We start from the raw sequence: 12986 nt of genomic DNA, 5'->3' as shown, positions 1-12986 counted from the left end.
GTCTACACATTGGGACACTCAGAGGCTCTGAGCATCAGCCCCAGGGCACCATAAGATCAGATCCAGGCTTGTGTTTGTCCCGAATCTTAATGATGTTTCCACCTGTCTTCATCCTGACACCTCCACTCCCTCTTCACCTTCCCTCCCTTCCACAGGACGGGGAGTAAGCATCCAGAGGTCTTCATTATACTGACACCTCACTAGCCAGATAGGATGTCCCCTGTCCTCATCCCATGTGCCACTCCATGAGGACGCCCTCCCATTCGTGTGCTTGGCAGGTTCACTGGCATTTGAGTGGATGCACTGACCCCTGCTCCTTCCTTCCCCAGGTAAAGTGCAGGGACTGTGGGGCCTTTGGACACAAGGCATCAAGCACCAGATGCCCCATAAAACACTGGGGCACGACCCTCATTCCTGTGGCCTTGGGCTCCAGGAGGCTGAAGGAGAATGTGGAGCCGGGGAGTCAGCGGGACCCAAGACACCAGGCTAGGCTGTTGGACCAGGCTGAGAGGGAGAAGACAGAGAGACGAAGGTGAGGAATGGGGCTTGTGACCCGAACGCCAGGGCTGATACGACAGGCCCCGAGTCAGTGTGCATGCACAGTGTGCAGGGCGGCTGCGGGCAGAGCCAGGCTGGGCGAGGCAGGCAGAGGAGCTCCCAGGCTAACAGGGTCCACATTTGGGTGATGGAGCTGTCCCTGCTGATTTGGTGTGGGGTTTGTGGCTGGACACGTGTCCCTGCACCAGTGAATGTATGGAGCTTGGCACATGCCAAGGCAGACCCTTTCTGACTCTGCATGTAAGAAACTGCCTGGATGACCTGTTCAGCTCCCTGTAGTTAGGACGAGGGGCAGAGGTGGGTGTAGAGTGGCTGCGGAGGGAAAGGACCAGGTTGGCCCAAGCCCCGAGCAGGTGTCCGGCTGGAAGCCAGGGAAGGGAGTTCCTTCTTCTTTCCATGCTTTGATTTCTCATGCAGGCAAGAAGCCGAGCAGAGGAAGGCCCTGCTCCACAGGTTCCCCAGGAGACCCCGGGAGGGGCAGAAGCGCACCTGGAAGGAAGACACGGAATCTTGTGACTATGTGAGGGTGAGTGTGCGCTGCTTCCCGGGCTGTGCTAGGGGAACTTCTTACCGGGCTGTGCTTGGGGACTCGCTAGGCTCCATGGGCCTCCTGAGGGAGGCGGGGATCCACTTCCTCTCTGACCAGTGGCAGTTGAGTAGGGTGGATTTGCACCCTTTTTTCCCTTGGTGCCCATGATGTTGCCTTATGCCTCATATGTGTGGGAACCGTGGCTGGTTGGCGTGTGAAGGTCATTGGTGGGCACTCCTGGACCACATACCATCCTCAAGGAACAGTCCTGTGTCCTTCATGACACGTTACCCCCCTGCCCATCCCCACTCAGGAGCTCCCACCATGACTCTCCAGCAGCAGGACTCCTATCACCTCATGAGCAGAGAGGATGGAAGAGCTGGTCCAATGGAGGAAGCATCGCTGTGAGGCAGGACTTTCCGTGTCCCCCCACCATGTTAAAGGGCATCAACAACATTCTGTCATTCTCCGGGAGGATCCAAACATCCTTTGTTCCAGAGCAGCCCTGCAGCTGCATTCCCTACTTCTAGGTCAACAGATTCCATCGCTTTCTTTCCCTGTTCCGGGGCAGGAGGTGGTTACTAAGGTCGTGGGCATTCATTGGTTTCTTTCTTTCCTGAATGTTCATTTTGCCTTGGTGCTGAGGCCAAACTCATGGTATTGTGTCTTTTCTTTTCCCACAGCGTCCACACATGCCGCTGCCTGTCTACACCACCAGGAGGCCTTCTATCCCTGAGCCTGCACTGCTGAAGAAGCCACGTACTGAGAATCCAGACATAAGACTCTGGTCCCATTCCACATCTCCTCTGACTAGCCCTAAAGTTAGACTCAGGCCCCTTGGTGGACTTCCTGGTGCCCAGGAAGTGCCAATTGCTGACAACCCTCAGCCGACTCACCAACCCTGTGTCAGGGCTGATAGCCTGGTTGTGCAGCAGAGAGCCAAGAGGCCCTGCAGAGACTCCCTCAAGGGTCCCCAGGCTGGCTCCCAGGGCCATGGGCTGGGACACACCCAGGCACCACCCAAGTATCCTGAGGAAAACACCCGTCCCACTGTCAGCAACATATTGGCAGACAATTGCCAAAAGCCCCTCCAGACTCCAGGCAAGAAATGTGCCCAGATGCCCCTAGACAGGTCCCAGAACTCCCGAAAAAAACTGGGATGGAGGCCCTCCCAGCACACCTCCAGGATCATTGAGGAAGCCCCTGTGGGGATTTCCGGGAGTCTGTGTCCTCCAGGAAGCAGACATGCCCGTGGATGCACAGCCGGGCCCCTGCACCCCAGGAAGACACCTTCCCTCTGGCCAAGCAAGGGCCCCCAGCCCACACCTGCCACACCTCACCTGGAGACGCTGCAGATGTGCACTGAGCCCACATGGCTGCCCTATGCACGGGCCCCCACTCAGCCCCTGAGAATGGTCTTCACCAGATTGGACAGAAGCTGCTGGAGCTCCCGGTTCCTCGCAGCTCCCTCATTCCTTCCTCCCGAGAAGCCAGGCCCTGCTCAGGGCCCTCCTGCCACCCACATGTCGGATGGAGCCTGTGTCTGTGGCCCCTGGAGTGTCCTCCACGGTGACCTACAGGTGTCCTCATCCTCAGAAGACACTGAGAGCGAATGAGCCAGCTCCTGGCCTCGGACACTGTCCTCCACCCCACTGCACCCTCACGGGGAGACTGCGGACCTCAGGACGTGGCCACTCCTGGACTCATGTGGGGAATCAGCACTTGCTCAGCTGCTTTGCATGGAAATTCCCGGGTCCACAGCGTGATGCCTCTCATGCTCCTGGGGCCGTGCACAGACACCGAACCCCAAAGACACACCTTGCACTTTTCTTTAGGGAAATCCGTGTGCTGTGGCAAAGGCTACTCTTCCCTCTGGAATGTCAATTTTCTCTTCTGCAAATAGATTCTCCAAGAAATGAAGGGAATTTTGAATGAGCACTTGTCACTACAATGGAAATAGAAACTCAGACTTTAAGCTGTCATTGGCGTACACATGTCTGCATTTGGGTTTTCAGCTTCGAACAGACCCTGTGGGCTCTGCAAATGGACATTGTGTTTTCTCCTGAGATGAGTTTTCTAGACTGTGGTGGTAGCTTTGTGGACTCTGTCATGGGCAATAGTTCATCTGCGCATTTCAATTATTCTCAGCCATAATTTAGAATTGTGTGTAGTGTTTGATTACCCTTAAAAATGTTAGCACTGATGAATAGTGTTTATGTGTTTCTTTTGATTTGGTTTCTGGGTTTTTTTAATCTCAGCAGTTCTTTTTTTTACGTCCTTTTTTTAAAAATTTTTTATTGGTGTTCAATTAACCAACATACAGAATAACACCCAGTGCTCATCCCGTCAAGTGCCCCCCTCAGTGCCCGTCACCCATTCACCCCTAACCCCTGCCCTTCTCCCCTTCCACCACCCGTAGTTCCTTTCCCAGAGTTAGGAGTCTTTTTCACCCTTCCCTTATATTCCCTTTCACTGTTATTTAATTCCCCAAATGAATGAAAACATACACTGTTTGTCATTCTCCGATTGACTTACTTCACTCAGCATAATACCTTCCAGTTCCATCCACGTTGAAGCAAATGGTGGGTATTTGTCGTTTCTAATGGCAGAGGAATATTCCATTGTGTCTCAGCAATTCTGAAACTCTCTATAGTTAATTTAATTCCTCCAGCCTTAATTAACTGAGAGGAGACAACAGCTTGATAGTTTTGGGGGATATGTAGACTTTGAAGGTCTCCTGCACACCCACTCTCCTTGGTGAAGTACTGCACAGTGAACATTGACCGTGTGCACCCTGTGAGGGAGCCCTGTGTACTGTATGGGCCCTGGGTCACAGGTTGGTCTTTAATGGGATGAGTGGGTGGTTTCCCTCTATACATATTCTGGATCCATCTTTAATGTTGGATCATGATGCCTCCTTTCTGAGACCTGGGCAAGGAGATTTTTTACCCTCCTGATGATTTCCTAAGGAGGCAATGGTTGACAAGTCGTCCAATAGCACGAGACCAAGGCCATGGTGTCTCTCTCACTCTCTCTCTCTCTCTCTCTCATTGTTCTCTCTCTGTCTCTCTTCCTCAGGGATATCTCTGATACGGGCCCATGGAAACAAAACAACACAACACCATGCCAAATGAAACCAAACCACACCAAGCACTTCCATACTTGTATTTAGAGAATTTCTTTTCTTTTATTTTTTTTTGGAAAAACAACTGACTGTTCTTTTCTCACTCCAGAGCATCTGTTTAAGGGTGTTCCCTCTCTCTGTGCAGATGCCTGTAGGTGGAGGGTAGAGGAGCTCCTCTATGAGCACACTAGGGTTTAAAAAGTCAGATGGCAGTAGAAAAGCCACAGTGTGCAATCCTTCTCCTGCCCCCAAGCCCTAAGTAACTCCCATTCATGCAATCATTATGTGACCCAGGTCAGAGTATGGCCCCTTGAGCCTCAAGCCCCTGTCTCATCCCATGAATGCCGCCCTATTGCTATCTCATGGCTTCTTAGGAAAATGCAGCTTCTTGGGCACTCATGGGAAGTGTGCAGTAATAGGAATGTTCCCTAATTTCTGGAGGCCTAGGAAGATCCCAGAGGTCGAAGGGTGGGAAGGCCTATCATCACGGGGGATGTTGGGATTGGAACTAGCAAAGTAGTCTAAGTATTCTTGGACTTGCAGGAATATAGGGCACAAGGGTGAGGAGGCAGGCAGGCTTGAGCAAAGGGCCTTAATGCTGGGCTCTCTAGCAGAATTGGGACTTCATGTGCAATTGAGAGGATTCCGTCCATGTGCACAGGGAGACCAGGGAGAAAGGCTAGCGGAAGAAGGTCTGAGCAGTCCTGTGCTCTCCCCACTAGTCACCTGACATGTCTTTTGCTTCCCTACCATCCAAAAACCAAACAAAACCAAACAAACCAAAGCAAACCCAACCAAACAGGGCCAAACCTATCTTCCCAAAGCAAAATCCACTCTCATCCAGATATGGAAGACGTCAGATTTATCTGAACAAACTGGTATAGGTTATGGATATTAGTAATAGATGTATTTAGCACAGTTGGATGAACATTGGGTGAATCAGCCCCTGCTTCAGCCTTGCGGAAAAATGGGGCCACTTGAAGGTGAAAGGATTAGAAGCAGTGAGAGGTAGCTTTGAGTGTGGAAATGATGCTGAGGACCTGGGGTCAGTGTGAGCATGTCTGACCATGTCCTCATGCATCCCTCATCCCATTGCTTATCTTCTCTTTATATTGAAAGACCATTTGTCCAAACCAGCATGGGTGGAGTGCTGGGAGCAATGTGTTTGGTCATATACAACCAGCACCGATTTGAATACCCAGGGCACCTACACAAAGAAATGACAAACTACCGTGTAAGTCGATGACCTGCAGCCTTGTATGGTGACAGACTTCTTTTCAGGAAACTATGGGCACAAAATATATATTGAGAAGTCAACCCATAAACCCGGATGCTTGATAATATTTGGAAATGCAAAGAGGCAATAAAATGCTTATATTTCAGGAGTTAAATGCATCCTGCCTGATTAGATCATGCTGGTTGAATACAGCCCCTTCGCAATCCACCCCCACCTGTGACTGAAGAGAAGGTGACTGGCAAGGACCCATCTCCCTCAGGAAATTGCTCCATATCCCAGCAACTCTAACCTGTCCAGAACACTTTACTGTCATCTGTCTGTGTGACAATCTCCTGACAAAGAGGTGGGCACAGGATTTCAGATCACTTCCACTCCAATTTTGGTCCTTGGGTGACACCTCAGAAAGACATTGTCCACTGAATGAATGTGGGTTTTGAGGTTAACTAATGGGTGCTATGTAACAATTATATTTCTTTGGGGCAAGATGGACTAATGCATTGTTGAAAGGTAATTAATGTGTGGTTATACTGATTCCTATGATTTGGGTGGTCGTTCTCATGTGGTTTTAAACTTTGGTCACATATACATGCATTTAATGTTTCCATTATTTCCTTTCAGAATGAATTATAACATTCACGAATCACAGTTATTAGAAAAATAATGTGACAGTTTGAATTTTGCAGAGAAATTATCAGGGTTTTTAAAATCTTTATTTATTCATCAGACAGATTGAGATAGAGAGCTAAGCGGATAGATCTGTGCCAGTTGGAGAGTGAGACGGAGCCTCACACTGAGCAGGGATCCAGACTGTGCATGGCAGACCCCAAAACCAAACTACATTGTTGGAAAATTCTTTAAATTGTCTATGAGTTGGGAGGTGGATCGGACACGAGAGAGCAGGTCACTGTAGCAAAGTGCAAAGGACTCAGTGCTTCCCACACCCTGAAATACTGAGTAACACCGGGCTCCCTGGATCTAATCGACTTGGATGTGGGGACATAGATGCCAAGACATGAACACGTTTCATTGTTTGTTTCTGTTTAAGATTTATTTGATTATTTGTTTGAGACAGGGAGAGACCAGAGAGAGAGACCACAGAGTAGCGGGAGAGAGGGGGGCCGACAAAGAGAGGGAGAGAGATTCTCAGGGAGACTCCCCAGTGGCCATGCTGCTGGATTCGGGGCTCCCTCCCACATTCCTGAGACCCACATATCTGGCATTATTTTTCATTTCCAAGTAAGAAGCATGAGACAGCAAGGCCCTCAAGCAGACATTATCTAGGACACTCCAAGGGCAAAAGCAGCCACATTGGAAGGAATTGGCAGCATCGGATTCCCTCCTGACGGCGGGGCTCTTCCTTATCCACCACCATCTCCCGTCTCTGCACCCAGAGTGTCTTCACTCCATGCTCTTCCTCCGTGAGGGATTTCTTAAAATTCCATTCTCTCCCCGAGTTCCCTTCCTTGCTTATGGAGTCTTCAGGTTCCATGTGTCCTTCAATTCTTTGCTTCTGTGTGATCCCTGGCATGTGAGCCCCAACATACTAGAGCCACCATGTGGAACTGATTTACTGAGATGTCTCCACATGGAAAAATCCCTAATGCAACAAAATGTATTGATTCCATATATATTCCAAATCATGTATCACGCAGAGTATCACTAAAAATTTTAAAGACAGCTATGGTTTTCTTTTTAATATTCCCCTGGCTATTCAGGGTCTTTTCTATTTCCACACAAATCTTAAGATTATTTGTTCCAAATCACTAAAGAAAGTCCTCAGTGTTTTGATAGGGACTGCATTAAATGTGTGAATCACCCTGGGTACCCTTGACATTTTCATAATATTACTTCTTCCAATCCTTGAGCTTGGAATATTTTTCCATCTCTTTGTGTCTCCCTCCATTTCCTTAAAAGTGTTCTGTAGATTTTAGGGTATAGATCCTTTACCTCTTTGGGTAGGTTAATTCCTAGGTATCTTATGTTGAATAGCAGGGTTGAGAGTGGCCATCCCTGCCATGTTCCTGGTCTTAGGGGAAAGGCTCCCACTGTTTCCCCATTGAGAATGATGTTTGCTGAGGGGTTTCCATAGATGGCTTTTAAGATGCTGAGGAATGTTCCTCTATCCCTACACTCTGAAGACAGGATTAGCTCGGTCCACTGCCAGAAGAGTGAATGTAATGGCTTCTTCTAAAAAACGAAAACACTGTATTGAAACCTTCTCATCTCGCCCTCTGGTAACAGGAGGCTAATGTATTTTATGTCCCCTTATCACCGCAGGGATGGGGCTCTTTTCCCATTAAAATGAGCACTTTTAATAATATCACCGTGTTATGGATTGTTCTCATCTCCATGCCTTTACTGTGCTTGATTTCTATGAAGTGGAGAGGAAGAGCTAAGATGTGGTCCATCTGTGGTGTCTTCTATTGGAGCAGCTGGTAATGGGATGATGCACACCTCACGGGAGGAGGCAATCTCCCTAGAAGCTGTTTCCTGTCTCCTGCCTGAGCTCAAACCTGCCATGAGACACATGCCCTAGGATATCTCCTGTGAAAAGTCCTGACTTTGTTTTCTCCTGCTGGACAACACAAAAGCTCAGGAAGGGGAGTCAGGTAATCCTTCTGCTTACATTCACCCACCATGGCCAGGAACCTACACTCCTTGTCAAGCTCACAGATCATTGATTGGATGTGGCCTCCCAGATTAAACCTCCATATACTGCCATGGAATCTACCCTTGGGGTTGTCCCCAAAACCCAGTTTCAGCACAGATCCCTACTGTGAAAACAATTCCAGCCTGACATCCTGCCACAGGTTAATGGAGCCAGGACTCAACACATTGTAACCTGAAAACAGTTAGGAGGTCCACCTAGAACTCCATCCAGGATTGGCAATTCCTGTTTCCCAGGAAAGAACTTGTGAATCTGGGGTTGCCTGGATGGCTCAGTGGTTTGGTGCTTGCCTTTGGCCCAGGGTGCCATCCTGGAAACCCTGGATCGAGTTCCACCTCAGGGTCCGGGCATGGAGCCTGCTTCTCCCTCCTCCTGTGTCTCTGCCCACCTCTCTCTCTGTCTATCATAAATAAAAAAAATAAATCTTAAAAAAAAAGAACTCGTGAATCTGTTCTGTGGGAGACTCTGCAGATTCTTGGTCTGTCCTCATGACTAATAGATCTTGATAAATAGAGACACCCCTTGAATGGATACCTGGACAGGATGAGCATTGACGTCCAGACACCTAACCAAAGAATTCATCTGCTGACTGTCCAGCCTCCACAGTCCGACCTCACAGTGTGTTATCCAACCATCTCCCATCATCCCTCTTAGGGGTCTCCTCTAGCCTTGGACAGAGATGGTGTGCTTCTGGTTCAATCTACTCCCTCCCCCTTAAGTTCTCATACAAGCATCTTCCTGGTCAGAGCTCTCATAATTGAAGAGACCCTGAAGAATAATGTCCCTATGTCCCATTGCATTTCCTCTTAAATGGCTACTGGTGCTTCCCCTATATTGAGCCAGTGAGTAGGAGTGAGAAGTTCCCATGGGGGGAGGATATGAATTTGAGCTGCAGGTGACCTAGAGCTGGCTGTGGAAATCCACTCAGGGGAAGCAGGCAAAGAAGCCTCTGTGAGGAGCCAGCCTGGAAATAAAATAACTATTTCAAGGTTCTGAAATACTGGGGAGAAAAAGCCTGCACACCAAATCATATGTGGGAATTTTTTATTAAGAATAAAAAACCACACGACTTCGTAATAACATTTTAGAGCAAAAACAAACAAAGCAGACCAATATTCTGCATAACAATTTCAGAGAAATAATATCAACAAGTACAGAAAATGTCTTCTAGGAGAAAACATGGTGTAATTTGCAGAACTCTGGATGGGATCTTTTTCTAAATCAGAAATTCAGACATTTATAAAACAATTTCAGATTAACTTGTTAATTTCTGTTTACAACCAATTTACAAATTGCCAGGATGATTTCCCTACATTTGTTAGAAAATAGATTTCACTAACACAAACTTGACATTCCGGATTGGGAATCACGTTTTGACATTCCTATAGATTTACCTAAAGAAAAACTGTAGCATCTGTGTAGTGGGGGGAGTGTATGTGTAGGCGCAGGACACCCAGCACGTTGTGGACTTGACCGTTTCCATCCAATTCAGCGGAGGATTTGCTGGTTCACCACAACAGTCCAGGTGGGGACATATCCTCATTCCAACAGACACCTCCTCAGGGTCCTCTGCTTTGGAGGACAAGTCCCCGAGTCCATGAGCTGTCTCATTCCCTATGACAGTCTTCAGAGGGCGGGGATACCTGCAGGTCCTCTTAGGGAACTCTTGGCAAGACATGCACGCAGGTTCCCTCACTTTTTATGATGCAATAAACTGTATTGGTCAAAAGAAACACAATTCCCAGACATGAAAGAAACTCTGACACTTTATATCTCTAATCTGTCTTTGGTACATGAAAATCTAAAAAAAAGGGTGATTTCTTCTGCACAGATCCTACTGTCCCTTACTTTCCAGTAAGGGTGGCATGTCCAAGTTTGGATACAGAGTGAAAATAACATTATGATGTGATGTTACAACTGTACATCTACGGTCACACTCAGAGGCGTTTGGTGGTCTTGCAATAATTTCCATTCTACAAAGAACTTGTCAAACTCCTCTGTAAGAAATGAAATGATAACACAGAACAACTATAACATGACCTCAAAAAGCTTTTGCTAGATTCATGAACTTGGCACTGTTTTCCAGAGGTATCAACCCAGGTCCAAATTTGATTTTGAACTGGTCTGAAATCCAGAGTCCACTGCTACTGGGTCAGGAGGTGCCACAGAGCAGATGGTAGCAAAATAGTCGTAAAAAGTTATGTTCAGTGGGAGGCTGGGCATTTCCCTTTGGAATAAGAGTCCTTGTTAGTTTGCTTCTCTTCAGTCTTAATGTGGGAGAGAGTTATGGGAACATAATAAAATCATTGTGTTCAATCAGGCTGGATGCAGTTATTGCCCCAAAAGTAAGCACTTAATTTCCTTCCTACAATTTCCAAGCAATGACCAAGACACATCGCTAGCAAGACCCAACACATACTTATGTGTTCAGACAAAATTCTTTCAATATAAATAGAAGAAAAGCATTGGGAAGTGGGGAGCATGAGGAGAGGGTCAAACATACTCACTTCAACCCCAGGTCCTCAGCATCATATCCACTCTCAACCCTGACTGCTCACTGCCTCTTACCGGCAAGAGGCCCCCACTCTCCCCGAGGCTGAAGGAGAGGCAGGTTCCTGGATAGACCCCATATGGATCCACACTATCCCAATATAAGATCATGACAAAGACCCAGGTTTAAATATCAGTGTCCTCTAGTTTCAGTTGAAGGCCATATCCCATGAACACACCAGATAGATGGTTCTTCCATACATACAGAACACACACTTCACACAACACAAAATAATTCCAGTATGGGACTGTGTTCGGGTTTGGAGTGAGTGACGCTGTGTGGGTGTGTGTGTGCGCCCATGTGCACCAAAGTTAGGAGACACATCCCTGGACTGCTTCCCCAGAACTCTGTCCCTTCTTGCTCGTCCTCTTGGTAGGTCTGGCTCTCCCTGGCACACGCGGGACTTTGGCCACGTCCCCGGCCACCTGAGGTGGGAGCATCCCAGCTGCAGTGGTGAGCAGGTCGACGGTCTGTTGAGGATGATTCTTCGGCATCTCAGGTCTGTATTTGGAGTGGTGAAGGATGACTGCGTTCGCAGGAAGAGCAATTTCTCTTCCCTTGTCATTGAGTTCAGGCTTAGGGCGGTTGCATTCTTGGAGGCATCTCCACTGGTCTAATGTCATTTGTTGTCTGGAGGTCTCTTCCCCACGCTCCTCCAACTCAGGATGGTTCACGGAGGGATCGGTTGCCGGCTCTCCTGAGGCCTCACCCACCACCGTGGGGTCTGCCTCGGGAGATGCGAGTCCTCCCTCCTCGACTGACTCCCTCCCAAGGTCTCTCTCCAGATCAGTCTTCTGCATATAAAAGAGGACATAGGCAGGTTGGCGCAGCGCGCAAGTCACATCACAGGCACTGACCTTAGCATCATCCATTTTATACCACTGGCCATTTCCTGCCTTTACAAAACAGAAGTAATGTCCGCTGTGGCAACTCCTCCCAGCGTGCACCAGCACGGCATAGAGCACATAAACCAAGGGTCCTGCCCTCTGCTCAGACAGGTAGTGTTGCATGTCAAGGCGCTCAGGATATTGCACCTCTTTAGTCATTTTGTTGCCTGTCAAGTCTGAGAATCGTCTCAAGACCAGGATGAGGACCTTCGGGGAAGTGTGCAAAGTCAACACCTTGGACGCAGGCACCTTCTCCAGACACTTACTACAATGGTAGGCATTTTCACCTTCCAGCAGTTCGGGCTTCATCAACTGCTCCAAAGCTTGGCTGATGCTGTGAGCAGCCGCGATGTCCAGGCTGATGTCCAGGTAAGGTTCCAGAGTGCTCGAAATGCCTTGGCAGTGGAGACACTGGATTTGAGACCTCCAGTACCCCCCAAAGAGTTGCTGGATGAGGGTGCTGTCCTGAGGACACTCAGGGTCTGAGAGCTTGTCCTCAGGCAAGCATGCTTGCTGCATTGCATCCAGAATGAACATGAGATACTCATGGGCATCTTCCTGCTTGTGTCTGTGGAAGGCGGCGAGCAGGAGTGGCAGGGGCCGGAGCACACGTCCAGGATGGCAGAGAACCCGCGTCAGGTGAGCCTGCAGGGTACACAGCATGCAGGATGTCTGCCTCCTACAGGTGGTCCCGTGCTGCTGGGACAGCATGTAGCTGGCGAGGGGCTCTGTGTAGGTCAGACACTGTAGGGTCGCATTCACATAGCAAGTGTTGCCCATGTTCTGAAGCCCGGCTCCCACCTGGGAAAGGCTCTTCCAACTCAGAGGTGTCTTGGTGGGAGGCAGCCCTGCTGATGCGGGAGCCAACGGGTCAGTTGGGGAGGAGAGTGTCTTTGATGCAGGGGATGTCGTCTCAGGCACAGAGGGTCCTCCGTGGACTTCAGCCCCGGCTCTCCTTGACCAGCATGACTGGGGTTTGGGAGAGGCGCTGAACTGAGGCTCCTCTGAGGGGTGGAGGTGGGCAGCCTCCATGTCTGCAGAAACAGTGTCCACAAGATACATTCAACCAGGAGCTTCGGGTCTCAAAGTGATGCTCCTCTCACTGTGCCAGTTTCCAAATGGCAGATAATGACCCTCAACTCCACCTTTTATGGCTTTTGGGCCCTGGGATAAGGCACAAAGTCCTCTAATCCACTCTAATTGCTAGATTGGATTATGGGATTTGGGTGTGGTCCCTCTCTGAGGGAGACCATTCAGGTCAGCCCAGCTCCTATTCTTGCCTCCCACAACAGGCAACTTTCAGATTATTCTCAACCTCCTTAACTGTCCCTGCACCTTTCTCAACAGAATTTGTTCAGAGTTTCTATGTTCAGAGGAAACCTTTTTGAATGTCCTTTCCTTTGAGTAACCCCAAGCAAGCCAAGGAGTGTTA

The 12986-nt window shown here is 48.8% G+C and overlaps 1 protein-coding gene across 1 annotated transcript; it reads right to left on the bottom strand.

The window, feature by feature from the left end:
- Nucleotides 1-10978: 10978 nt before the first annotated feature.
- Nucleotides 10979-12586, bottom strand: LOC144284109 (ubiquitin carboxyl-terminal hydrolase 17-like protein 6). Its single transcript, XM_077848462.1, has one exon. It carries the CDS (start codon nt 12584-12586, stop codon nt 10979-10981), a length of 1608 nt encoding a protein of 535 aa, XP_077704588.1.
- Between the last annotated feature and the right edge of the window lie 400 nt (nt 12587-12986).

Source organism: Canis aureus, chromosome 15 (genome assembly GCF_053574225.1).
Source record: "Canis aureus isolate CA01 chromosome 15, VMU_Caureus_v.1.0, whole genome shotgun sequence".
Lineage (NCBI taxonomy): Eukaryota > Metazoa > Chordata > Mammalia > Carnivora > Canidae > Canis > Canis aureus.
The sequence above is the reverse complement of the archived record's forward strand: the minus strand, read 5'-3'. Positions and strand labels throughout refer to the sequence as shown.